This window comes from Anser anser (assembly GCF_964211835.1).
Source record: "Anser anser genome assembly, chromosome: 19".
NCBI lineage: Eukaryota > Metazoa > Chordata > Aves > Anseriformes > Anatidae > Anser > Anser anser.
The window spans coordinates 4,240,720-4,268,446 of NC_139740.1; the positions used below are offsets into that span (position 1 = coordinate 4,240,720).

The 27,727-nt window shown below is 52.9% G+C and overlaps 1 protein-coding gene across 7 annotated transcripts; it reads left to right on the top strand.

Moving 5' to 3' along the window:
- The first annotated feature begins 863 nt into the window (after positions 1-863).
- On the top strand, positions 864-27,563 carry NDEL1 (nudE neurodevelopment protein 1 like 1). 7 transcript variants are annotated; one of them, XR_014573955.1, is made up of 11 exons: positions 864-961; positions 8,267-8,364; positions 9,754-9,907; positions 11,191-11,339; positions 12,375-12,511; positions 14,384-14,557; positions 15,491-15,582; positions 17,919-18,070; positions 19,869-20,000; positions 21,158-21,192; positions 25,809-27,563. XR_014573955.1 is itself a non-coding variant. In XM_083805038.1 (10 exons), exons 2-10 carry the CDS (start codon positions 8,279-8,281, stop codon positions 25,814-25,816), a joined length of 987 nt encoding a protein of 328 aa, XP_083661164.1. In that variant the 5' UTR covers positions 864-961; positions 8,267-8,278; the 3' UTR covers positions 25,817-27,563. The 7 variants fall into 7 exon arrangements, 4 of the variants coding, with proteins under 4 accessions (XP_083661164.1, XP_083661161.1, XP_083661162.1 ...); XR_014573956.1 differs by lacking the exon at positions 864-961 and adding an exon at positions 1,868-2,008; XR_014573957.1 differs by lacking the exon at positions 864-961 and adding an exon at positions 6,412-7,091.
- The last annotated feature ends 164 nt before the right edge of the window (positions 27,564-27,727 follow it).

Consider the following 27,727-nt stretch of genomic DNA (forward strand, 5'->3'; position numbering starts at 1 on the left):
TGGGCACTCAGCCCTCTCCAGGCCATGACAGGCATCCAGTCTGCTCCAGAGCACCGGGATGGGCACCCAACCTGCTCGGAGCGTAACGGCGGGCACCCAACCCCTGCAAGAGCACAACGGTGGGCACCCAACCCCCTCCAGAGAGTGCCGGGCACCCAGCCTGCTCCAGGGCTGTAGGTTTGCAAGGGTTAGGGCACAGCTCGGGGAGCCCCGTGGATGGGGGCAGCCCCAGACGCAGGGGGCACAGGGTGGGTGCAGGCCCCCAGGGGTTGTTTGTGTGCTGGGAGGGGTTTGGAGCAGGTTGGGGCCCATCAGGCTCTCAACGGGTGACCGTTGGGCACCCAGCCTGCTCCGGGCACCCAGCCTGCCCGGAGCTGGGCTGCGCGCACCCAGCACCGCGCGGGGCTGCACAGCGGGACGGGGCCGGCTGTCCCGGGCTGCCTCCCGCCCCCCCCTCCCCGCTGCCCCCGGGGCGGGGTTCAGGGGACGGCGGCGCCCCATTGCAGGCGGGGGGCGATGGGGCGCGGGGGCTGCCCGCAGCAGCCGGGCTCGGGGGCCGCGGGGGGTGCACGAGCACACGCCGGGCACCGGGCCCGGGCTCCAGGGCTTCGCCGCCCTGCCCGCGGCCGTTTCTGCCCCGAAAAGTGGGGAATTCGGCCAACCCCGCGCCGCCGGCCCCAGGAGGGGGCGTGGCCACAGGACGCCCCGCCCCCGCCGCCTCGTAGCCCCGCCCCTCGCCTCGTAGCTCCGCCCATTGCCTCGTAGCCCCGCCCATCGCCTAGTAGCCCCGCCCACTCGCCTCGTAGCCCCGCCCACTGGTCTCGTAGCCCCGCCCATCGCCTCGTAGCTCCTCCCCCGCCTCGCCCCGCCCCCCCGCCTCGCGTAATAACGTGGCCCCGCCCCGCGGTGCCCGGATCAGGCGGTTCCGAGGCCGGGAGGCTGCGGCGGGCGATGCGCCCCGGTGAGCGGCGGGGCCGGGCCGGGCCGGGCCAAGGGCCGGGGGGTGCGGGGGAGCCGGGGGGGGGCTGCGGGGCTCGGCCGGGCTGCGGGGGGGGGGGGAGTCCGGGGGCCTGGGGCGCCCCGCGCGGCCCCGCCGATTGGCTGCCAACTGACAACGGGGCACGTCCCGCCCCCCCGCGAGCGCTATTGGCCGGCGGAGCGGCTCCGCCGTCTGCTATTGGAGGGAGCGCACGTCTGTCGCGACCGGCCGGGCTGCGCGGCCACCGCCCTGCGCGAGCCTCTGCCCCCCCCCTCCAGTCCCCCCCCCCCCAGCACCCTGAGGGGGCGAAGCGCCCCGCTCCTGGCTTTGGGCCCCAAAGCGCCGCCACGGCTCGGGGGCACCGCGGCCGGTCCCCAGGGCCGCGGCCTGCCCGGGGCTGCCGTGGCGTGGGGGCAGCGGGCCCTGGGGCAGCCCCGTAACGGAGCCGGGGCACGGGGCGCGTCCTCGCCGCGCCCCCGGGGGGCCTCGCGCTCCCGGCCGCCGCCCGGCTCGTTGCTCCGGCAGAAACGGCCCGGGGCTGCCCGGCGGGTCCTCGCCTCGGGGAGGTCTCCCTCAGGTGTCTTCCAGTCAGCGAGCCTCCCTCCCGCGGCGCGGCGGGCCCCGTGCCCTACCGACACGAGCAGCCCCCCCCGCCCCGCTCTCCCCGGGGTCTGACGGCTCTGACCCAAATCGCGTCAGACGAGCCGTGAAGGCCGAGCGCGCTGACGGGAGCGAGAAGGCAGCACCGGGCCCTGGGTTACGTGCCCTCCCGCGAGCATCTCCCCGCGGTAGCGAGGCGGGGAGCTGCCCGCGCCCACACGGCTCCCCTCGGTGCTCTCCCCGGGCTGCGCTCGGTGACTCAGGGCTTGGCTGCGCCCTCTGAAACCGCCCGGGCATGGTCGTGAGGGCAGAGAGCTGCTTTATGGGCCCGCGGAGCTCGAAGTGACGGTTGAATAAGTGACACGGTGCAGCTCCTTGGATGTTCGAGCGATTTTTACTTGGCGTAAAAATTCCTGGACGCCACAGAGGGTAAGCGGCCTTGGCAAGGTCAGTGTTTTGTGAGATATTGGTAACCGGCCCAGGAAGGAGCCGTCTTGGGGCAGAAAAGCAGCCGGGAGGCTTTGATATTTATTTGTTTGTATTTAAATGTGGCGCAGCAGCGGTGGGACTGCACAGACGTGCTGGCTGGCAGCGCCGGGTAGGTGCGGCTGTAAGGGGTGTGACGGGTGGGGGTGAGTGCTGTGGGGTTTGGGCTGGGGCTTTGGCGTCAGGGCTGCCTCGGCTCTGTCCCGCTCTCAGAACAAGACCTGGCCGGGCTGTGTCCGTGTTGTGTGTGTGCAGCCAGAGCCCAGGCGTCCACCTTTTGGTGCGCAGAAGTTTGATCCTGCGCGTTACCAAGAGTGCAAAGGTGAAGGTGTATATCCAGAGGCGTACGGATTTAGCTTCCTCCCCACCTCCTGGGGGTAAAACCCTCCTTTCCTCATCGCGTGGAGCCGCAGGTGTGTGAGATAACACCTCCGTTGCAGGGGAGGGAAAGAGAAGGGAAAGGAAAAGTGGAGAGAAAGGGAATGTGAGGCTGGTGATGTCCGTGACCTTGGTGCCACGAGGAGAGTTGTCACTGGAGGTGGCTGGCATTAGGCTACCAAGAAGCACGGGAGCAAACTGCTCCTTATTCCTTCAATCTCTCTCAGTTATTTTTGAGAAGTGGGGGAAGTTGGACTAAAAAAGGAGATCCGTACGGTGTTTTGATGTTTGTGTCCCTGCAAACGTAATCGAGATAAAATCGAAGTGTGCTCAAGCAAAGTGCGTTTTCACCACTGTATTATTGTGCTCACCCCGGGGCAGAAGGAGACGCTCCCATCAAAGCGTGGCTTCCTCCATACGGCTGTAGCCCCAGAGGGGCCTTCTGCTGGTACAGCCCGCTGAGCTTCACAGCCCCGATCAGAGCACAGTTCGGGGATTTCTTTACAACTTCCATCTCGTTAAGTGTTTGCTGAAGGGACCCGAGTCCCCCTGCTTATGGCCAGCCTGTGACTTGTGGCTGGGTGGCCTTTTCAGAAAGGTTTTCCCTCCCTGGCACCGCCAGATTGTAAGGGATTTAAAAGGCAACAGAGGATTCCCCCACCTTAGGAGAAACCTGCGTTAAGTGCTCCTCCCTTCAAGCTTCCCAGTCACTCGCTTGGCAGTGTCCAAAAGCGTCTCAGCCCTATGGCCACCGCCTTTCCAGGGAATTTCGTCACTGGGATGGCATTAATTGCTGAGATAATGGGGAGGCTCAAGGGACCTGTGTGCCGGCCTCTGTCACAGGCTCTTTGTGTTTGCCTTAAACTCTCAGATGAGGCCGTTGCTTCTGGGCAGGAGGTGCTTCGGTGGTGCTGCTGGGAGCAAGTAGAGGCGAGGCAGGTTGTCTTAAGCTGCCAGGTGTGTGAAGGAAACGATGGTTTTAACAGGGAATTCTGATGCCTTTGGTAGTTGTAGCTGCATTTCTGAAAAGAGGCTTCCCATATTAGTGCCTTCCTTCTGTTTTCCCTGCTTGTGTCGCAGGGCTGGCTAATGTGGCAAGGTTGGTTTGGTTTTGCTCTTTTTTTTTTTTTGGTGTGGGGGTGCACGTCCCTCTCTCCGCCTCCAGGTACCCTGTTTGCTAGGCGTGCAAGCCTTGGCCATGCATGCAAGACGGGCTTGCTGTATTACATTAATAAGGCCGATCCCACAGAGGCTGTCAGGATGAGAAGGCTTTACTGTACGGTGTCTGGCTGTTCCGGAGGCTTTTAGCCTGAGCCTGGCTCAAGGATCCTGCAGGTCGGTTTGGTTCTCTCCTGCCTGCCGCGCTGCCTGCCTTGGAAGGGCAGGATTTATGGTTACGGCCGGGGAGGGAGCGCTGTGCTGACGCCGTGCTCTCTGACTTCTTTTTTCCTCCTGAAAGCTCGTATGCTGCTGTTGGAAGAGGCAAGGAGGCATTTGTTGTGGTTCACCGGAGAACATTCAGTTCAAAAATAGTACTGCAGGAAAAGACAGAGGTTCGCTTTCCGAAGCAGTGATGGGAGCAGGCAGCCTTCCAACACGCGTATGAAAATGCCTCCAGCTCCTATTTCAGGATGAGAAAAACAAGCACAAATTGATTGCAGAAACCTAATCCACGGCTTTTGTTTGTTTGTTTTCCATATTCTAATAAGTGAAAGACAACAAAAATTTATGTTTTTTTGTTTTGTTTTTGTTTTTTTCTCTGGAGTGCTCAGGTGCCCAGCCATGCTTTGAGCCCAAAATTGGGTTTGAGATAAAATAAACAAATCCAGAATTTCGCCAGCTCGGGGGTTACCTCTTGGTTCCTGTGATTTGACAACCAGAAATGGCATAAACAAGTTTTCTTCTGCTTTCCTGAGATGGGAGGAGGTGGAGGGCCTGGGTTTGCCCGCCGGGCCCCAGCGATGCTTCCTGGCAGAGCCGTTTCCAGCACCAAGGGGCAGGCACCCGGCCCCTCTGGGGCTCCGACAGCCCGGGGAACTGGAGGCTGGATGTGACCTTGGCAGGATTTCTCTGCCAAGTCCTATTTTAGGTGGCTATTTGCTCAGTTCCAAAGGTCGCTTGGCGGTTGTGCCACCTTTGGTGGTGGGTCAGCAAACAAAGCATGGATGTGGGACGCCTCGCGCCACGGCTTGGTGCCTTCAGTGCCGTTGCTGTGCCTCTTCTCCGTGATTGCTCCCTGGAAGTGTTGGGCGATCGCAGCTGCATCTGAGCAAGGCTCCGAATCGCCTTGGATGTGCTTCTGTAGCTTTTGGTGAGCCGAGAAGTGTCGCTGAGCTGCCTCCTGAGAGCGGAGCAGCGGCTTCTGAGCTGTGGGAAGGGGCGGAGAGGAGTCCAAGCGCTGCGCTGGATGTCGAGCGTCGTGTTGTGCTCTGACATCTGATCAGAGCCCTAGCTGCAGCCTCCAGTCACATGGGGAGCCAGGGCAGCTTTTTTTTAAGGTGCTGTGTTTGTGTTTTAATGGCTCAGCTGAGGGGTGGCTCAGTGAAGATTTCGGTTTGGCCTTGAATGCAAGGTCCATTAACGCACTTGAGGAAAGTGCCGGGTGCCTGTTAGTTCAGTTCCTTCTGCTGAATGTGGGGTTCAGAAAATGCTGAGCGTCCCACTTGGCGGGATGCTTCTGGAGGTGAGGAAACCACATTTGTCCCATTTTAAAAAAGAAAAAGAAGAGAAAAAAGACGCAGTTAGAGAAGTTCATAACCTACAAGCTGCAGTTTTATGTGTGTGTGTTTTTTTTTTTTGTGTGCAATCACAGCATAGAAAAGCTGTTCCATTTTAAGAGGAGAGTTACTCCGTCCCGCTGCTGTGTACTGGGGGCTTGAAAGGAGCCACGGCGCTTTGAACGCAGCTCTTGTTTTAGGGCTGCTCGGACCTGGAGCTATGCCCGCGCAACTGAGTTTTCCCAGGGCGCTGCGTGAATGCCGAGCTGTGCTGTCATGAATTCCGAGCGGGCAGCGGCATAAGCCTGCTCTCATTTCCCCTGGAAGACGCTGCTGCATTGTCTTGTCCGTGTCCTCAAAGCCTCAGTGTTCTTTGTCAAAGGCTCGATTCTGGCAGCGCCATGTCTGCGCGGAGCCCGGGGATGGGAAGGGCTTGTCGTGCTCTGGCTCAGCCCCGAGCCGGGGCAGCCGGCGACGCGCTGCAGCAAAGCGCTCCTTGTGCAACCCTCGGCACGCCGTGGGTGACGCCGTCCCACGCGTCAGATGCCTCAGGCTGGGCGCTTGTGCCCTGGTGAACCCAGGGAATGGGGAGCGGTGGCAGGCGTGGGAGCTGCCTGCCTCTCCTGACGCTCAAAGCAGCGTTCTGGCCCCGAACCGCCGCGTTTGTGTGCTGTGTGCGCTCCTGTCTCGCTCTTGTCCCCCGCGCACGTGAGAGGAAGCGAGTGGTACAGCTTCGTGCACGCGTACCGGGATGTGGATGTCAGAGCTTAGTGTGTCGGTGTCTGGCGGAGGTGTTTCCGCAGCACAGGAGGCAGGTGAAAAATCAGGGCTGGCAGCTGGGCACGAGGAAGGACCGCGGGCACGGGTGGGCGCGAGCTGCCACCGCCTAAAAACTGTGCCAGGGGCCGCGGACAGGCCTGGGGAGGTCGGCGCTGTCCCTCTCCGACACCCCACTGGTGAAGGACGAGGGGCGCTGACGGCTTTGAAGCACCGCGGGGCGAGTCTCCTGCCTTCGGTGTCTCCAGGGAAGCGGTGCTTGGACAAGGGGTGGAAAACCCCCAGGTTCAGCGGTGGGGGGCCCGGGCAGCCCTCCCCAGCCTCCTGGCAGGAAGCAGTCCCGGGCCCAGGCGCGCCTTGTGGCGCCCACTTCTAGGAAATGACGCAAGGCACTTCCTCGTGCTAGCTCTCTTCTCAACGCATCCTGGATTTCGCTGACGTGGGGCTGCCTGGCGGGTTACCTCCTTAGATCAGCTCCTCTGGAGCTCTGGGAGCTGACCCCGTTCAGTGCTATGCCTGTGTTATTTTGGGGAAAATGTGCTGCTTGCTGCTCTAGGCCCTCGGCTGGCACGCTTGGAGAGGCTGAGGGGAAGGTCAGGAGACTCTTACTGAAGCGGTTTCAGCGTGATCCGTGTGGGACTGGTGTTACGGACAGCACGCAGCAGTAACCGAGGCAAACTGCTCGTCGCTTTCTCTTCCCCCCCCCAAATCTGCGCGTGCAGTCCAGGAGCTGCCTGACGTGTGCCTGAGCCACAGCAGCTGTCTGCTCGCCTTGCTGCCGGCTGTGAAGCCCTGACGGCTCGGGAGGTGACTCACGGGCTCCGCATCCACCGTAAGCAGGCGCTTTGCACCGTTTGTTCCTGGGTTGCCATTAAACCGCCTTGCCCACAGGTGCGGCAGCTGAAGCGCGTACGCCAAAGACATTTTCGTCTGGAGGTACAGCAGGACTGCACGGACGCGTGCCGGGAGGGCTGGCGGTGCCCCACACGGGTGCTTTATTCAGCTCAGGGCAGCGCAGGAAAGGAAACGCGGTCAGGTGTCGGGCAGCGTGGGGGCCTGGCCGGTGACGGGCAGCTTGGATCTGACAGCGCTGAGAGGTGCAGGAAGCACAGGGAGGCAGTCGGGGCGCTTCTGGGGTGCTGAGCACCCACAGGGTGAGTTCGGTCCCATGCCCTGGGTGGTGGCAGCTGCGGTCCCAGCCGAAGAGCGGCTGTGCTGGCTGTGCCTCGCTCTGTGAGCTAAGTACCGGGCTGGGGAATGAGCCCGTCTGCCCTCTGGTGAGAGCGCTGGGGTGTTCTGTCCCACTTCTGGGCGTCTGGAATGTGGGTCACGGCGATGCGGGACGTGTCAGCGTGACACGGTTAGGCCTGGAGGGACAGCGCTGGCTATTGACGCCTGTCAGAGAGGGAAAGGCGGGTTAATCTGCCAGCATGAGCTGGGAACGAGCGCTGGCTGAAGCCTCTGCCATAGCGAAGAGGTTGGTTTCAGCTTATTCCTTTCCTTTCTGGGAGTTTATAACCAAGCTTGAGTCTTGGCTGTTGGAGAGGGTGGAGAGAAATGACTGCCTCGAGTAAGAGCTCGGAGAGAGCTCCCAAGTGGCTGCGTGACACCCCGGGGGCTGCTCCCGCACCGCAGAGCGCGGCTGGCACCTGCCCGGTGACGCCCCCGGCAGGCAGGAGCTGCTGACCTGGGGGGGGGCACGGGGTTTGGGGAGGGCTGCCCTGGGGTGGCTGGGGAGGGCACAGCGAGTGTCGGGGTGGCCGCTGTTACCTGCCTCATCGGTACGGAAGCAGAAATTAGCTTGGGCTCAACCTGGGGAGAGTAAATGGAGTTTTAACGCCCACAGCACGGCTCGTTGGCTGTTGACCTCAGAGCGTTTGGGCTCGCTCGTTTCGTGCCTCTGCTGCCCTAACAGGAATGGCAGCGTGCATCGTGGTGCCGGCAGCAGCAGGCAGAACCTCTGAGAACATTTTCCAAATGGAAGTGGGAACTGTGGTAGCTGTAAATTTCAGCATCCTTACCAGCGGTGGTCCTAAACGAGCACGTGGCATTAGCTAATGCTTCAGTGACAGCTACAGCACGCAGCCGACGCTTTTGGTCTCATTTCAGGCTGCTGCACAAGCCTTTCCTGAAGGCGGATGATATTTCATTACTTGCGGCAGGTATCTGCCGAGTGATGGTCGCTGGGGATCGTTAGCGTCCTGCTGGCCAGTGCCAAGCCTGGATGCCACTGCCAGGCCGTGCCATGAAGCCCAGCACCCAGCAGCAGTTTCGGGGCGGTCTGCCTGTCTGCCTATCTTGAGCACGTCCTTGTGTTTGTGCCCTGCAGGACGTACTGATCATGGACAGTGAAGAAATCCCAACTTTTTCAAGTCCAAAGGAGGAAACTGCGTATTGGAAAGAGCTTTCCTTGAAGTACAAGCAAAGGTACTGTTGTAGATTTGCAGACAGTTCTTGATGATCGGAATGTGGCTTAATCTGATTCTCTGCAAGGTTTTACCAAAATGAGTATTAGGTGTTTGTTAAAAAAAGCTGTCTTTATTTCCAGCTTTAAATCCAGCTTTTATGTTACCAGCCTTGTGGAAGCGGAGTGTTCCTTAGTGCTACCATGCCAGGAACTCAAGGCTATGTTTTGGGCATGTTTGAGCAAGAGGAGGGCCCCTTTTGCTATCACGTGCATCTTTGTATAATTAAAGTGCTGCCTTGAGTAGTAACTTGACGTTTTATTGCAAGTAGCTGCCTTTGGGCTTTGTGATATCATTGCTGGTCCCTTGGGCTTCTCGCAGTTTAGTTACTGGTATAAAAAGTGACTGATTTGGTGGCTGCTGCGATTTATTGAAATGCACTGTACTTCGTAGTCCAGCCTGTGTTTGTGCCACTGCATGTTTTAAGGGGGCACGAGGCTTTTTGGTTACAAAAAGTGACTGGAGGCTCCCAGCTTTTGTTCTCTTTGGAAAGCTTTTCTTGCGTTCAGTGTTACTTGTGTGCAATAGAAGTGAAACCTCTCTCAAGCCCAAAGAGCCCAATGTGCAAGCTGCTTTTCTGTTTGGCCTTGGTTTTGTTTTTTTTTTCCCGGGAATGGGGATGGGAGTGGGCATGTGAAGGGGCCTGTCCTTCACGTGGGGGGTTTCCCGGGCTGTTCTTGGGTGGCAGAAAAGTCTCCCCCTGATGCCAGTGGGTATGTAGTTTCCTAAAGCTTTGTTAGTTTTCCCTGCAGCTTGCTAGGAGCTGAGCTATGACGTATGGTAACGATGAAAAATTAATAAGTGAAGTATGCGGAGTGGCTACTTTTAGCAATTTAATACCTTGCAGTGGTACAAGGTTAGTAAGTGCTGGCTTCCTTCCAAAGTGCTTAGTAACCCTAAGGTTCAAAGCTTAATGCTTTTCAGCAACCTTAAATTTCCAGGTAGTGCAGAGATACGGTAACTCGTTCTGTTACGGTGCTTGACCAGAAGCAGGTTAAAAGCTCACTTTATTTACTGACTCTGTCAAGTCTGCTAGGGTGAAAGCTAGGGGAGTACAAAGTATTCATCAGGTTCCCTGATTCCTGGAAACAGCCTTGATACAGGTTGTATTTGCACATGTATTTAATGTAGCTGTTTGTTTGATGTGAGGGAGTGAATTTCCTTTTATAGCTAAACTTAATGTAATTTCTTTATTTCCCCATTTTTTCATTTTCCCCTGCAGAGGTCTGTGGATGAAGCTTAAGTACTTTAAAACTCGCGTTTTTTCAGCTGTTTGTTTTTAAAGAGCCGTGGACTTTGTTTTAACTTGAGAGATGCTGCATTTTCAACTGATTAAATTGTCTCCTTACAGCTTCCAGGAAGCTCGCGAAGAGCTGGCTGAATTTCAGGAGGGAAGCAGAGAATTAGAGGCTGAGTTGGAGGCACAGCTAGTGCAAGCTGAGCAGAGGAATAGGGATTTGCAAGCAGATAACCAAAGACTGAAATATGAAGTGGAAACATTAAAGGTAGGTCTTGTGTGTAATGGCATTGCCTCTCCTACAGATGTGTCTTGGATATCATTTTAGTTTGTCTTTTCTGTTCTTGGTCACTGAATATCCAAATGAAGTAAAGGAGTCATCTGTTTAAGATCCTGTCTTGAGGATCTCCAGTATGTGCTCCAAATAAGGCAGCAACCTACCAGAGAAATTTCTAGAGGAATTTTTCTTGTTCACATCATTAAACTCTTGTCATTGAGTTTGTGCTTGTTTATTTGAATTCTCTAGGCTTTGCCAAGTGGTAGCTTTATTATTTACCCAGGCAACATCAGCATAGCAACAGGGTGGACAACACAAGTATGTTTTGTCAGACCACTGCGTTGTCATCTTTCTTTGCAATCTTTTTTTTTTTTTTTTTGCCAGAATGTCTCCTTGGTTTTACGAGACCTTAAAGAAAGCTGAAGATGGGTGATTTGTGCACATCTTTGAGCGATTTTTCCTAATTCTTAACAGCCATATCTGTGGAGACAGGAATTGCATAAGGATCTGTGTGTGCAGATGATGCCTTTTAATTAATGCTTCTGTGTTAACAAATTCTTGCCTCTTTGGGGTTCTTTAAAAGTATCTTTTCTGGTAACTTCGGATTAGTTTAGTGAAGGCAAGGGTTGGAAAACGTACCTAACGGAAATAGGGTTTGGGGGATTACTTGTTCGCATATCCAGTCCTGGTTATGTCTGTAAGGCCAGTACGTGTTTTTTAAGGTCAGTAGTTTTTCCATAAGACCATGTCTGTACCCTTAGAGCTGATGAGAGCATGTCTGGGACTTGATTCTTCCAGTTTCTCAAAGATAAGCTTGTGGACCTGGAGGTTTTGTAACAGATTTCAGCAGCTCTAATTTTTGGTAACGGAGATGTCAGATGCATTCTGGTAACAGTGTGGCTATTGTCAGGGGAGAGGGGCACTGAAGGGGAGGCTGTGCAGTTAGATTTCTCTCTGTTTTTCTAGATGTTTGAGGCTTCAGAGCAGCTGTCAGTGCAGGCTGTTAGGAACAGATGCAGGGATGCATCTCTGAGCAGCCAGCTGGGTGGTGATGAGAAGTCGGCGCACAATGCGGTGTTTGTCATTTTATCCTGTGTCCAGTTTTGATGTTTGGAGTATGTTCCTTCTGCCTTCACGCTTTTTGTTGTGCGTTACCAGCAATCCCAGATCAGCAGACTGCAGCTAGTATTTCACTTTGTTTGTCCCGTTTTACCACTGATAATTTGGAGGGTGTATGCTACTGATGTTTATCTCGCTACTTCTCTTTCTTTCAGGAGAAACTGGAGCACCAGTATGCACAAAGCTACAAGCAAGTGTCGTTGTTAGAGGATGACCTGAGCCAGACAAGGGCCATTAAAGATCAGCTACATAAGTATGTGAGGGAGCTGGAACAGGCCAACGATGACTTGGAACGTGCAAAGAGGTGAAGGCTGCAGTCCTCTGATTTCCTTAAAGTATTCACTAGATCTTTTCTTTGTTACTCAGATTCATCACTTTATTATTTCTTTAAAGAGGAAAAAAAAAAAAGCACATGGTTTAAAAAAATGGTGCTTGATTCTTTGTACAGTGCAACTTTACTCCCGGAGTTCACCTCCATCAGCTGGTAGTGTTATATTACATCAAGAAAAGCTTGTGGCAAAACCTAAAATGCTTCATGCTCATGTGAGAACTGAGCAGCACAAGCAGGCTCAGAGCAAGCCAGGCCAGTGCGCTGGTTTTGATACTACCAGCTGGGTGACTTGTATTTGTGATCCTTGTAGCTCAAAGCCCCTTTGAAGTAAGAAGCCAGTGCTTTACATAGTCCCTTTTAAATTGAACAGGCCAAAGGAGTCTCCTGTTCCTTGCATAACAGCTTAATGACTGTAGGGAACATATGTGGCCTGTATAAGTGCACAAAATGAACAGGCTGCTGTTAGAAACGCCCAGTTTTGGAGTCGATCATGCTTCCGTTTTGCTGAATGGGAATTTTGCCATTGATTCAGTGGGACCAGGAATGAGCCTCCGGCTATCTGGCAAAAAGATCTAAGAGCTGAGTCCCAGTTTCCACAAGGCTCTTAACCTCATGACTAACTTTTGACACATATGAGTTGTCCCACTGAAATCATGGAACGAATATCCCAGTGCCCTGCTTTCTGGGCTGTTGCCTGTTCTTCCTGAGGTGATTCACTGATAAAATATACGGCTTTGCAGAATGGCTTGGGAAGAATGGAGCGAGGTGCGCTAGACTGGCTCTTTTCCAGCTCTTTGGTACATTTCAGAGAGCCAGATGCTATCATGTTCTTTTCATCTCACTCCCTGGCTTCTCTGGAGTTTTAGTCCTTTCGGAGAAGCATTTCCATAGCTTTCAGATGACTAACTTGAATGTAGACCCTGCTAACATTTTTCCTCTAGTATGTTTTTGAATACGCTTTTATGTTAGTTGAGCCGAAGAACCTAATATTCTGGATTTTGTTTCTAGGGCAACAATAGTTTCATTGGAGGACTTTGAACAAAGGCTGAACCAGGCCATTGAGAGAAATGCGTTTTTAGAAAGTGAACTGGATGACAAGGAATCATTGCTAGTTTCTGTACAGAGATTAAAGGATGAAGCGAGAGGTACGGCTTTCTTGATTACTTCTGTGTCTTGGTACATAGTTGGCTTGATAACAGACATGTAGCAACCAAAGCTTGTGTTTATAGAAAGGCTCACATAATGACACTCAAACTGGTATTGTAATGTAAGCATTGGGATTTGCTTACTAACAGTATATTCTCTATTCTTTGTATGTCCACTGTAGCTAAAAAAAATCTGCATGTAGGGCCAAATTAATATCAGATTCGTTCAGGATTTTTAACCAAAGTGAGTAGACAAAAACTGTGTTCCGCAGATCTAATGGAGTTGAGAACTGTGTTCCAAAAGATCCCACTGTCTGTGGTTTTGTGCCTTGTATAGGAAGGGAAAGTACAGGAGATGACAGGGAAATGCATGATTAATGGCAAACAACTATCTTTTAAAATTCTTTCTACTGTATACTTTCTAAATCTGTTGGAAATCACCTGGCTTATTAAAGATACTCCAGTAAAGACTGTGGTTAGACCTGTAGGATCAGAGATGTTTAAGATAGTCTTCTGGGTTATAATCAAGAGTTGGGAATTCCCTGGTGTGTTTCACATTGAGGACATGGGGGAAACTTTTCTTTTATTGGTATTCTATTTTTTTAATGGTTGGGGAACACGACTTCTCTAATGGGGCAATCTGCTCATAAGCCTGCCATTGCAGTAGTTCAGTGTTTTTCAACGTTCATTCCAAAGTGAAGCGCTCTAAAACAATTCCTCAATGAAGACCACGATCTGACTGTAAGGCCATACACTTGACAATAGGCTGGGATTTTTTTGTTGGTGTTCTTTGTGAGCCTCTTTGAAGCAAGTTTGTGCCCCACAAATTGAAAGCCACTATTGAAAACAGTTTTATTTATAATAAATGTGAGAAGGGAGATTAAGAATTTTCTGAAGATATGTATGTATTGCAGCCTAGGGTTAGGGCAATAATACTGGAGAAAACAGCAAAACCTAGGGGATTATCTTCTAGAACACTGGAAGAATCATCAAATGAGACGTCCTCTGTCTTGGATGAGTTCTTTGGAAATTTTTTAGCATTTGTTGGAATAGCAAAGTTGCACGTTATTCCCATGTAAGCAAGCAGGAATGCTAGCCACTGAAAGAACAGATATGATATCAAAATCAGATACAACATTTCTGATTGAACAGCCACAAATACTCTTCTAGGAATCCAAATCGGATTTCATTTCAGTTGTGCTGTTTTGCTCAAAATCTTTCCTAAAAATTTAGGATAACTTAAAAGCCATATTGTACAACAGACTTGATGATCCTTGTGGGTCACTTCCAGCTCAGAGTATTCTATGATTCTCTTTCGTTTGGACTACTGGCTTCTTCAGCCTGCTCTTTCATTTGCCGAGGAGTCAAGAAACACTGGATACAGCCCTTTGACTGTCTCTGGCTGGTGTGCAGTCCTGTGAATTATTAACTGGAAAAATAACATGAGGAATTAGAAACACAAGACCAGGTCATTAATCTGTTTTCCCAGCTTCTATTTGAGCAGGAGCTGAATGCAGTTCAGCAGGCATTTGTAACCAGCTAAGTATTTCGAAGCACGCTTTCCATGGAACCAAACTACAAGTGGGGAAGAATGCTGAGGTCAAGTCACCTGCTGTGCCCTCTGGGGTCACGCAGCTCTCTGGGCTGGGGGATCTCTGCTGCCTCTTTACATCCAGCTGTAATGGGAGGTGCTGGTATCGAGCTGTCTGATTTGAGACGGGGCTCCTTGCTGGAGAAAGCCAGCAACAGCGAATTAGTGTTCGGTTATTGCAAAGTATTCCCCCTTCCCCTCTCAAAAAACGATTAGCATGTTAGAGAAATCTGTTGCTAATATAATGTGTGTGTTTTGTATTTTCCTTCTTCCAACTTCAGACTTACGGCAAGAGCTCGCGGTACGGGAAAGGCAACAAGAAGTCACCCGAAAGTCTGCACCTAGTTCTCCGACTCTAGACTGTGAAAAGATGGATTCAGCTGTCCAGGCGTCTCTCTCCTTGCCAGCTACACCTGTTGGAAAAGGATCAGAAAATAGTTTTCCTTCCCCAAAAGGTAGAATTCCTAGAAGCTGTGCCTAGTTGTTTGGGATTATGCTCTGCTTGTCAAAAATAGTTTCAGACCAGGTCCATGTTAGTGAACTTTAAGTAAACATGTGGATCATGTGGTATATGATCCGCATGTTTAAGTAAACGTGGTACATGTGGATCCAACGGGCATTACATAAATGTAATTTAAAAATTACATTTTTAAATTTAAAATATGTAAAAAAAATTATTTATTTAAATTTTAAATTTATTAAATTTTATTTATTTATTTATTTAAAAATTACATTTTTAAATCGTGGGCCAGCATCAGGCCTACTTACTGAGTATCATGAGCAAATCTTACGGAAAAGAAAGATTCAGAAGCTGAGCTACTGCTTTGGGGTGGTGGGGATTGTACGCTGCAGTAGAGCACGTTTGGGGTTGCAGGGCAGTGCAGTGACTGATATTTCAGCTTAAGTGCAGGGTAGCAGTGGTGGGTAGATGGTGGGTAGTAATTGTGACAGTCTAGACTGCCTTTGTTACCACAGTTGCTTTCAGGGGTGCTGTTTTCTCTGTGAGGCAGCAGGATGTTAGTCCAGTCCTCTTCTCATCTGGAAGGCTCTGGACAATCACAAGGATTAAGACATTTATTTTCTAAATTAGAGTAGATTCCAGGGGAAGCTCTGGTTGCATTAGATAGATTGCAGGCAGAAGCCTTGCAGATGGGGAGTGCATGAACTCTGCATGTAGGTCTAATGGAAAAGGAGGCAGTGGACAGGAATTAAGCTTTTTATTCTTTCCGTGGCTAGTGATTGTGCAGCCTGTGTTACTGTGGAGTAACAGTATGAAGAGCCTGCAGTAGGATTTTGGATTTACCCTTTGATACTGAAGTTATTTAAAAAATTGAACTGTGGAGGAGCAAGTCACATAGCAACTCACGTAATAAAATGTTTGTTTGCAGCTATTCCAAACGGATTTGGTACCAGCCCTCTTACTCCTTCAGCTAGAATATCTGCACTCAACATTGTGGGAGATCTCTTACGGAAAGTGGGGGTGAGTGCTCTGTCCTGAAGTGTCTCTAGTTCTGTGCTGTTGTCACTGAGCTCTCATCCTTGTAAGCAAATTATAGAGGGCTGTGGCCCAGGTTGAGTTCATGCCGTAGTTTCCAATGTGTCTCTTCCAAATCATCCACATCTAGTGTTTAGTATGTAATAATATATTATTTTTTTTTAATCTTGATTTGTAGAGCAGGTTGCTGAAGTTCTGATGCCAGCTTTGTTGATGAAATTCATACTTGGAGTAAAAACAATCTTCAAGCCTTTTGGTACATGGGGCTAGACATCACTGGGCACTTGTGCATATTTCAAATGAGTCCCGCAGCTTTCTCTGTAATGAGACCAGGACTCAGAACTGAACCTTAGACTTGGGGTGCCCATTGCATAGTTGTTTTATGTCACAGCAGGTGAGCTGAAATCGGACTGTCAGTGTTTCTTCTTGTGCCTGAGGAGATCTGCAAGTGTTGCTGAAAAATGAAATAAATAAATTTTAAAAAAGAGCCCTTTGGGTAAGAAAGGGAAAAAATAAATCAGGAGAAAGCCAAATGTTCCCATGTGTAGTTAAACGGGAAGTGAAATGTGTGAGCCTTTAAAGGGATTACAACTCTAAGCAGGGAAGAAGTGGTTTAAACATCTGTTACGGTGTTTCTTAGGATGCCAGGCTTTCCAGTTGAATGAAGACGTGACTTTTGAGTTACGAGAAGCTTGTTTTAAGTGCCACAGTGGTTAGTGTTTTGAGTGGAAGCATGGGTAGCCTCGGTGCCTGGCCTCCAGGGCTGGCTTTCCTCTGTCCCTTGTGGTTAACGCTGAAAACAGAAATAGCTGCAGTCAAGATGGTTGTTTCAGCAAAGTTTGAGCTAAAAATGACATCTTTGCTTACATTTGGAGCTGGTGAGCTCAAAGCTGGTTTGAAAGGGCAACAGGACGACTCAGGGTTATGGAGTGGCATGTTTAAAATGGGATCGTTGTGAGTAAGAGTCTGCAGGGGATTTAGGGAGCTTAATCACAATCCTGTGTGATTACTCTGCAAGGACAGGAAATGCCAAATAAGCATGCTTCTTTCCCAGCCTACTCTTAAACACACGCTCTGCCAGTGATGCAAAATTCCAGCTCATGCATTTGTTTAGTAATAATTATAGGATGTTCAGGATTTCTTTGGGCTGGCTACACGCAGGATACCTCGTCCCATGCCTCAGACTCCCTTTCTCTCCAAGAAGTTCCCTTCAGCTTTCTTGCTTGCTTGTGAGACAGCAAATTACTTGATGCAGATCACACTGGATATTTCCAGTAGAAAGATGCTTTGAGACCAAGAGATAGATAGGTATCTTTATATAAAATCACTAAGGAAGATTAAAGGGGTTTCTAGAAGATGTTAGCGTTCCCTTATTTGTTAGTACATCAGTAAGGTATTAATGGAGTACTTTACTACATGGAATCTGACAAAGCCCCATGTACTATTGAGTTGAAATTTTGTCTCCATGTGCCTGCGAGTGTGGGAATTCATACACGTGCAGGGTGGATATAGCAAATAATTGCAAGGATTTTCTGCTGGACCAGAGAGAGTCTTACCAAGCTAAACCTCGGTTTGTGATAAATGGCAGAAAGGGCAGGGAACGTACTGAAGTGGAGGAGAGAATCAGGGTTTGGGTCTCCTTCCTGCCAGGAGTCGGTGGATGAGGCAGGTCTGTTACCTTGCACAGGGGGAAAAAGATCTTGCAAGGCTAGCTTGGAAATAGTAGAGATGAGGTAGAAACCCTGAGGATGGGCTTAGCTGCCTTTGTTTCTGCTGTCTTATGCTGTGTCAGTAGCACCTCTTCTGCTGAAGATTATCAGGGAGGATTAAGAAACTAGCCATGTTTTTCAGACAATGATTAAGAAAGAAATGCCAGAAGACATTGTCCTGGGAAAAATTCCAATTTTCCAAATGTGCAGTCACTCCCAAAACCTGACGATTCTGCTTTTTGTTCTCTCTGAGTCCTCCGGTTAGTTTACGCCAGCCTCGCTCAAGTTCTTAAAGCAAGAGGTTTCAGTAACTTCTGCCAAGTTACCTTCTTACTTTCGGTACCTAAATGAGAGTTGATATGTTCTAAAATCCTAGCCCTGATGGAAGCAAAATGTGCCTGGCAGTCAGCATCAGCATCTCATTGTGTGGGTTTCAATTGTGGATGGATGACAGAGAGAAAATGAGAGCTTTGTTCCCATTTAGTTCAGTTTTTGCCAAAGATGATTACACTGGGGTGATCACACAGATCACGGTCATCTGTGGTCATGTCAAAGCCTGAACTTGAGCAGTAAAATATTTTTCTTAATCTTACTTTTTTTCTCCTTTCACAGGCCTTAGAATCCAAATTAGCTGCTTGCAGAAATTTTGCAAAGGACCAGGCATCGCGGAAATCCTATATTTCAGGGAACGTTAACAGCAGCATGATAAACAGCAATGGTGCGAAGTACCCTCATCCAGGACATACTTCCTTCTTTGACAAAGGGTAAGTCAGGGTTTATTTTTACACTAAAGGGGGGGGAGCATGTTTCAGGGTGCTACGTGAAGCCCGGGGGGTGGGTTGGCCTGTTTTTAGCCCACCACAGCTTTCATCCAATAAGACAAATGATTTGTGGAGCCAAATTCTCAAGGGGACAGAGAAGCAAGAATAATGTAGGCTTAGGTAAGGCGAAGAGCAAAGCAAGTGTGTGACCTCTCAGCTGGTAGGATGTCAGCACCAGTTCTGCCCCTCTGCTGCCTCATCTCCCAGCTGGTGGGGAGACCGTGGCCTTCAAAAGGATCTCAAGGAAATAGTGGTGGAGTTGCCATAGCTACTGGTGCGTGGGGAGTGCCTTAACCACATATCTGGAGGCTCCCTCGGTACGAACAGCTTAGTGTGGGCAGCACAGGCTCGCTTGGAGGGTGGGGCCCTCCTTACTTCCTCCTCTATTAGTGGAAAAGAAAATGTCACTGATTGTGTAATTCTGGCTGATGGAAGGGGCAGCTGTACTCGTCCCGGCTGCGTTGTGCATCAGCTGGGAGGCCAGAAACTGCTTTCACAGGAAAAACCACTCTCACATGACTTCCCCTCGTATGGGGAAGTGGCTCAGCAGGAGGACGTCCCCGTCCCTGTGGTTGGATGAGCAGCGCTGCAGGGCAGGAGGCGCAGCCGAGCGCTCCTCCGGGGCTACTCGGTGATACTGAAACCCGGGCTTGGTGTCACCGGGCAAAACACCCTCCGTGCTCCCTCCGTGGTGCCAGTCTTCCTTGTTAAACCCCAAGCCAGTGCAGTTTTAATGCTGATATTCAGCACACCCTCAATCTAGGATTTATTTTAGAGCATTAAATGAGCTGTTAGCAACCTAAAGAGTGCCATATAGAGAACAGTCAAGCTGGGCTTCTGCAATCCTTCTCCTGTGAGCTGAATCACGTTGCTATGTGGGTAGCAGGGCAAGCTGCTGCTTAGAAACTGGCATACAGAGTTCTCACAGCAACCATTTTTGGTTGCTTTTGGAAAGGAAGTGTTCAGATACTTAACAAGGTCATCATCATTTGCAAATCGGACAGACTTCAGGGTTGTCTGCATACTGGGAGGCTGACCGGGGTCCACACACCCCCACAGCAGTGCTTACGCTTGCAACCCAGGCTTCATTTCGTGTGCAAGCTGTCGGGATAGTGCTAGGGAGAGATTAGAGCTGCTCTTAGCAGGCAGCGTGGCTATATTGAGGTGTGGTGTGACAAATAAGCTGATTGCTGCATGGGGGGAGGAGGGGGGGGTCACTTTTAATTATCCAGATTGTCATCACATTTGTTACCTGGGCTGGCTGCCTGCAGCTCAGAGCAGGTTGTAGCTGAAAAAGGCTTAGGAAGGCAGCCTATTGGTAGAGCGCTTCTACAGCAGACTTGGAGGATGTTAGCAGGCTAGAGGAGCGCGTGGAAATGACTGATGCGCACGCCCGCACGTTGTGAGACCCTTGCTGAGCCCTGCTGTCCTGTCTCTCCCCTCCTCTCGTATGTGCTGCTGGGGTCAGGGGCTTGCCCCTTCCCCTCGCAGCTGCCCTCGCTTTGCCTTCCCGCCTCTCTGGTGCCCTGGGGGTGGATGCGGTGTCTGTGCTGCGTACACGCCGCCGCAGTTCCCGTGTAAAGCCTGAATAATTGTGTCCGCACCGGTAAGCCGGGCAGAGCCCTCACGGCGGCGAGGCCGGCCCCGCCGTGCGGTCCCTTGCACGTCACGGCGGCTGGGCACGAGGGGCTGAGCTGAGGAGTGCCCTTTCTTCTCCCCTCTTCTCCTCCTTTCTCTCCAGCCCCTGTACTCTCCTCCCCGCCCCAAATTGTCGCTGGAGCCTGAATCAGCCACGCGTGCTCGTAGACCCGGTCCAATCTGCAGCCGCTGCCTTATGAACAGCCAGTTGTTGGGTGGTGGGATTGTGACAGAGGTAATTCAGTCACGTCGTTACGCTTCCATTTACTTTCCTTTGCCATTTTGTTGGTTAAAATGTTCGATGAACCTCCATCTCTCCTCAAATGCCTACTCTCTGCTTGCTGAGTGGAGCTGAGCAGGCGGCTCAAGGTGCAGGAGCTGGCGTGGTGGGAGCAGGGATAGGAGCAGTCACCTCAGCATCGCTCCGGGGGACGTTTGGAGGATAGCTGGGCTTGCAAGTGAGCTTTGCTGGAGAGTTGGAGGAGGCAGGACTTACCTACTGTTTTTTTCCTTTTTCTACGCTCTACCAAGTCTAGCATAATATCAGTTTCCTCCAGACTCGTTCCTTTAGGAACATGATCTTTCTGTGCAGACACCAGGACCTAGCAGAACAGCACCTGAGAACGGTCTCCAATAGCTGCTCGCTTCTTGTAATTGTTCTTAATTGTTATGAACTTCGATCCAGTTGGGGAATAAAATGGTTCTGACCTTGATGGGTTCCGCAGAGGCCTGGCACTAGAACAGCTGAGCAGGGACAGCGGTGAGCCAAGACTGGGTGTTTGCTCCTTGGGGCATGAACTGCTTGTTTGCCTCTACCCTGCTCCTCTGCCTGCCTTCCGGCACGTCAGAGTCATTGCAGTCGGTGTTTATTCTTAGGGCATTTCTGTGAATCTGCTGGGCTATGATTTTTTTTTTCTTTTAAAAAAAGCAAGCTAAAGTTTAAACGTGGAAAGCACCTCTGCTTGATGTCCCTGGCCCTGATTGTAATTCTGAGGAACTGAGGGTCTAATACTGAAAGGAACTGAGGGTCTTGCTGTTCCCTGGTCTTCCTTATTTAAAAAAAAAAAATCCCAGGAAAAGAGGGAGCCTTCTTAAATGTGGGTACATTAGGTGCAGCTGAGCAAATCCACGTCCTGTAAGGTGCTCTGCAGTGCTCCAAGCTTTTATTTGGGTCATGCACTTCAGCACTGGAGCGTGGTGGGGGTGCTGGTGGTCACTGGAGGGGGATCCCCCCCTGCCCATGCAGAGCAGTGTCCTTACACAGGGGTCACAGAGCAGAGGGCAGGCGAGGGTTGGTTCAGCACCCCTGCTTTTCCCCGTTCCTTGCATCCAGGGTTATGCCCAAGAATGTCTGTATTGTGTGCATAAACTGTTTCAATTTTTCTCCACTAGGCGTGAAAAGGTCATATTCCCCACCTTGGTCATGGGTAAATGAATTCATTTACATGATAAGCTGCATGCGTTTTAACTCTGGTGCTTGGAGGTGCAGCGTTGGTGGTTGTGCTAACTGCATGACGTAGTTCTCCTGGCACTACGAACTAATAGGCAATGAGCAAAGCCTGAGGCTATAATCTCTGTTTCTCCTTACTTTAGATAAACTTCTCTGGTGCTGTGACCAGTTGCAACTATAAGACTGAGTGCTGCTTGCTTTCTTGGTTTAATATTTTTTCAAATACCTGCATGCTTCTGACTGAACCGGACGCATCAGAGATACGGGGCGAAGTAGCGCTGCTAACTTAGTGAATTTTGAAACCTTGGTGAAATCTTCATTTTGAAACTTGGTGAATTTTGCCCTTTGGTCATGTTTTTCCTTCAGCGCTGCGTTGGACATTGGCTGGCTGACGTTCAGCTGCCGTAGCTGTGGTCGTGGCAAAGCAAGCAGGCACCGAGGTGCTGCGCAGGGCGCTGCGGAGCAGGGGGGAGGAGGGGAGCAGGGCTGTGAGCCCCTTGCCCTGTCAGCAGCGGGAGCAGGACCCCAGGGCTCATCCTGCTCCTGAGGGAGTGTGCAGGGTCAGTGCCCTGCCCCATCTGGAGCACAGCTCCCCGCCAGCTCAGTCTGCCCCATCCTCCTGCCTGCTTCTCCGCTCTGCGTGTTGTTGTGCCTCCTTGTGCTGCTGGTGCACTCGGGAGGGTCAGGGAGCTGGTGTAAAGCACTCGTCTGTCTGGGAACCTTCTGCTCGTGCTTCCTTGATAAGCTGGGCTCCAAGTGTGCTTTGACCACATCAGTGTACTCTTCAGGCTGGGTTGTTCAGCTGCGAGACAATCTTCTGGTGAGGTTCTGTGTGATGCTTACGGGTCGAGGGAGTCTCAGAGACATTGTGCTAAATGCAAAGTACAGCTCGAAATACAGATCAGTGAGTAAAAGCCTGCCTTAAGTAATCACAGGGCAGAGGGAGCAGTTGGAAATGGGCGCGAGGTTCATGCTGCTGCCAGGACAGGCAGGCAGGGCCCGTCAGAAGCAGCTGCGGGGGACGTGCCCAGCAGGGACCGGTGGCTTCAGCTCCGCTGGAAGCGCCAGAGCCTGACTTGTGAGGAGCCCCGAGCAGGAGCGCAGGGCGGGTGCTGCAGAGCGTGTTGGGTTGGGTCGGGTCCGAGCGAGCGGGGAAAGTGGCGGCGGCAGGAAGCGAGCGGCCTGGCCGGGATTTATCACCCAGGGCAGGTCCCCAGGCTGCCCGGCACCGCCAGCTCTGCGTGCGGTCACCCCGTGTGTGTGCCAGCCTGGATGGAGCGGTGAGCATGGAGTGATGTGCGTGCTCCTCCTGGCTCTGGGTGTGCCACAACGGGAGGGTTTTGGCCCCGGAGACTGAGCACAAGACCTCCCTTCCCAGGTTGTTCTCGTTGGTCAGTAGTCATCCACCACACTACAGTTGTTTTCTTTTCTTAAAGAATTGCTCCACTTAACTTTATTTTCCTTTGTTTCTAACTGCAGTAACGCTAATTTCTTTCTTTTGTGCATTTTTGTTAACAACAGAAGTCCATGGCTGCTAAAACATCTATAAACTCAGCCATAAGGCCAGCCTTCAGCATCCCCCCGTTTGCTGCTACTGTTCGAAGCCTTTTCCTGTGCCCCACTTACTGATCTGGCTTCCTGCGAATCAAAGCTGCTTCTTGATCTTTGTTTCTGCACCGAGGGCAAGTCTGGGCGAGCAGTACACAATGAACAGTGCGGGTTCACTGGGAGCTGAGCCGGGGAGAAGCTGCTGCCGCAAATGAGCTCTGCTCTGTCTTGATATTCTTTTAATTAGCAAATCACGGGGAAACCTCACAAAGCTTCTAAACAAGGTTTTAATCTTCTCCATCTTCATCAGAAAGCCTGCTTGTCTCCCTTGTGCATCGTAGTGCTGGGAGCACTCCCCATCTTGCGCAGTGCTGGCACCTCTTCGCGTGACCGCTGTCCTCATGCTCACCACTTCTCACGGCGCTGCTGCCAGCAAATCCACATCACCCCTGCCTAAAACAGCTTTTCTGTAAAGATAGGTTACAGGGCCATGGTCCCTCTGGAGCGATCGACGTGCTCCACCGGTGGTTTCACTTCGGAGAGTGAGGTCAGGACTCAGAAGGGAGTCCCTGGCCTTTCCCCAGTGCTTGGGCTGCGGTGCAGGCAGCGGGGCGCTCCGCGAGGGCCGGAGCTGCGGGCAGCGCCCGGGCAGGCTGGGGGTGCCCACAGGCCTCTGCCCCGGCACGGGGGGTGCCGCACAGCGCCGGGTCTGCAGCGTTCATCCCCTTGCTGCCCCCGGCTCTGAGATGGGGATCGTTCTCCCTTTTGTCTGAGGCTTCGTGGGATAATTTGCAATGCTGGTGCTTTAGGTTGGGTCACGTCCCAGCTGTGTGGCGTCTGTGCGGAGTGCCCGATGGCTTCGTGGCTTCTGGCCTTGTCTGTGTACCTCTGGGAGACTGAAAAGGGCCCGTGCTGCCAAACGTGCCTCAGAGCAGGAGCTGGGCAGGGCTAGACGTGCGTGGCATCCCTCAGAGGTGAAGCTGCCTGCACGGACAGGTCTGTTGGGTGGGGGTGGCTGCGGCTGAGTACTTCCCCACGGGGTGAAACCCTGTTTGGGAGCAGCCAGTGCCCCAAAAGTAGCAATACCAGAAGCGAAGGCTGCTTGGCTTGGCCGGTCCCTGGTGTAGTGCCATGCACAAATGCCACGTGTCGGGATTTAATTCAAATGCGTCCCTCGGGCAGTGCGGGGCGGCCGCGGGCAGCGAGTGCAGCTGGAGCCCTGTGGGGATGCGGCCCCTGCTGCGTGCGCTGCCCTCGGCCTCGTGCCACGGCACAGCCGATCGCTGCCTTGCGAGGGCACGGCCGTCACTTCTGTCCCACTTCAGCCCAGGCAGGGCGCAGCACGTGGGGCAAGGGCACTCGTGGGGCAGCGTCTGTCTGTCGCGAGAAGGGCTCCGAGTTTTGCCCAGGGAAACACGACAAACCTGCAGAGCCTGGGTTTAACGTGACTCGCCAGACGTGACCCTTCCATGCTGCTGCGATTGAACGTCAGTTTTCTGTTCAAAAGGAAGCAAACTACCGTGTTTTAATCCTGTTTGTTTTTTTGTTTCTCCCCTGTCCTAGTTGGCAGAGCAGCTTTCTAGCTGATAAGTAATTTGCAGAGTCATGTTGGGAGGAGGTTGGCTGCCTGCCCCTTCGCTCAAATCAGTTAGCAAAACGCGTCTGCCCCTAAGCCTCCTCCAGCAGCGTTTTGCTGCAGGCGGTCCTGGAGGCACTCGTCTCTGAAATGTATCAAAGTAATACTCCAATGGGGCTTGAAATTTCAAGCTTAGTGGGGAGGAGATGGAAAAGGTGTTTTCTCCGTGCTTTAGCACTGGTGTGGGAAGCAGCACAGCCCCGGGTTACCGTGGGAATCTGACCTTGCTCGCGAGTGTGCAGCTGAGCTCTTCATCTGCTCTTCTGGAAGGGTTTTGTAATTGTCCAGCACAACGGCAGCGGCTTCTGGGTTTGTTGGCAGGGTCTGTACATCCCAGACCCGGGAGGTGTAGGGTCAGCGGTGAGTGTGAGCAGCACGGGACCAGCGCTGTGCGGAACCCGCAGCCGTCTGTCCTGGGGCCAGTCGTGAGCCTGTCGCAGCCCTGAGGCCCTGCTCATGTGAGCTGCTGGCAGGCCGTCAGGCCGCGCTCCTCTGAGCGCTGCCCTGGGTGCAGCCCGAGGCCTCAGAGCAGACAGCTCCCGGTCAGCTGCTTCTGACTGCTCCCGGAGCCCTCCAGCTTCTTTTTGTTCCCACTTTCAGCTGGCAGCACGCGGGGGCGAGGTGCTCGCTCCGGGGCAGCCGGTGGGTGGGTGAGCTGTCCTGGCGGAGGGAGGGAGGGAAAGAACTGCTCCTTGGCCTTGAGGCTGTGGCGATGGTGAGCAGCGGGGGTGCGCTCCGGGTGCTGTGAGTTGAGCCTGATTAGAGAAGATGTCAGTGTCAGCCATGTAGGGAGCGAGAAGCTGTCGTAGCCAGGTGCCCCTCTCCCAGCCCGCAGGGAGCGGGCTCTGTGTGCTTTACCTCCCACAGCAGCTCTGGGAGGGGGCGAGCCCGGGGCTCCTGGGGGTTTGGCGGTTCGCAGGGGAGCCCCTGCTGCCCCCCAGCCTCTGCTGTGCTGCAGCGTCTGCAGCCGGCGCTCGCAGAGCCCTTCTCCGCTGTGCGGCTGTCCTGGAGCTGTGCGGACACCCCTGTGTACGTACACGCTTCCCCAGCTGCTTTACTGGGAAGAGCTTGCCCAGAGCCACGTGTCGGACCCCGGGGGCTTGGCTGGAGCTGGCCCTGCAGCTGCCCCCGGCCGTGCCCTGCTGGGCCTGGCAGCGGCTGCAGCCCGCGGGGAAGGGGAGCTGCAGGGGGACCAGGCCTACAGTGTGGCTGTGCCCCCGAGGCTGGGGCCCCTCGGCTCCCCCTGCAGCCACTGCCCCGTCTGCGTTGTGTCTCGGGGAGGGTGCTGTGAGGTGTCTGAGGAGGAAGGAGGTGGGTCTGTCTTCCAGCTCCTGGTGGTGGGTGAGGTGAGCGGGACCAGCTCCCGGGGTTGCTTGTCACTCACCTGCCTGTCTCTTGTTTCCTCTCAGGGCAGTAAATGGCTTTGATCAAGGTTCCCCTGGACTGGGAGCCTCCAGACCTTCATCAGCACCTGGCATGCTCCCCCTGAGCGTATGAGTCAGCGCGAGGTGGTGTTCGGACTTGCGGATGCTTTTCTCAGCCCACCAAGAGACGAACTGCTTCAGTTTCCTCCCCATTCCCACCCCGCTGGAACACGACCTGCCCCGTTGTGTGCAGCAGTCCCTGCCTGGCTGCTGCTGGAGGAGGCCCTGTGCTCACAGCCCCTCGTGTCTTGTTGATAGTTAACTTTCTCCTGTTGCTGTAGTGGACATGTTCTGACTTGGCCCCACGCCGCGTCGCACAAGCTGAGCCACGTCGTGCTCTGTTGCAGGGGCTGCAAAACCTTGGCCAGGTGCTCCTTGACCTGTCACTTTATCTCTTCTCTAACTTAGGTTTGGTGTGACAAAAACATTCGCTGCTTTTCTGAAAGGCCACACTTCTCGCTGCCCGTCCCCTCCACGATCCTGCCACTTAACCACGCAGCTGCTCTCCTCCCCAGCAGGCTCAAACCCCTCAAGGCAGACACGGGGTAAGGTGAGGGAGGGGGCAAGACATCTGCAGCTGGGGATCAGGTCCGGGTCTGTAACTGAGTTACTGCAGATTAATAAATAACGGCTGTGCAGGGTGCAGCTGGTGGGTGTCTGCCTCTGGCCTTGCCCCGGAGCGGGAAGGGGAGGGAGGACAAGAGCAGCTGCAGCCCTGCCTGTGCAGCCCGAGCAGCGGGGGGGCTGCGCCTCGGCTGGGGCTGGGCTGTGAGGGGGAGCAAGCAGAGGGGTGGCAGCAGCCCTGGGGGCACCCGGCCCAAGCCCAGCACCTGTCAGGCACTGTCACAGCCCTGAGCCCAATCCAGGAGCGGGAATGGGGCTGGAGCCTTGGCACGGGACCTGGGGCAGGTCAGCAACGTGCGGCTGCTGTCATGAGCTGAGGTCTGCGGGGTGCCTGCACCCCAGTGCCCCCAGCCCCGGGAAGCCACCCTGCGCAGCGAGCCTTCCCCGCCTCTCCGCACCGAGACGCTGAGCTCGCTAGGAAGCCGCTAAGCCAATGGGCCGCACTGCCCATGCCATGCCCCCTCCCAGGACCCCATAACCATCAAAACCATGTTCAGATCTGTGTAATATATGACTGGATTTCACAGTGTCACCTGCAGGCTTCTGTGACAGTTTTGGGCGACTGTGTACCTTGTGGGTCTTTCAAGCAATGTATTTGTGCGAGTTCTCTGTCTATGTGCCTCAGAGTTGGTGGATTTCAAAATGAACCAGCAAGCCCAGCTGGGATTTGATCAGTAGGTTAAAAAGATCTTCTTCCCAGTTTGGTCCATCACATTCCGTTGGCTCTGCAGCTCTACATCGGTTTATTTACAAGCGCTGAGAAAAAAAAACATTGCCCCCAGCAGAAGGGCGGTGGGAACATCACCCCTTGCTGTTAGGGCTTGTATGATCCTCCTTTCCTGTGCATCCTCTGCTGCATTTGACTGTTTACATTTGTTTTATTGTACATAGGTTTGTAAACATAATACCTTTGCCTAAGATCTTTGTACATAACTTGGGCTTTGTAGCTTTATTTATTCAAAATCTATATGGCATGTTTCAATAGGACAGTGTACCATACCACCGAGGTGACACAGATATTGATGCGGTTTAAAAACAGCAAAATGACTAAGCTGAGCAAGTAATCTTCCGAAAATAAAGTTCTTTTAACGTGGAATCTGTGGATTTTGCAGAAAAGGTGGCAGTGGCTGTATTTTGTCTTGTAGCTGAGCCTGGGGATGTGGCTGAGGCCTCCAGCTGCAGCCTCCAGCGATTTTGGCTCCGTGCACCCCTGCCAGGGCTGTGCCAGCGCTGCCTCCAGCAGCAGCACCCCACGGGCACAGCTGCTCTCACAGGCATGG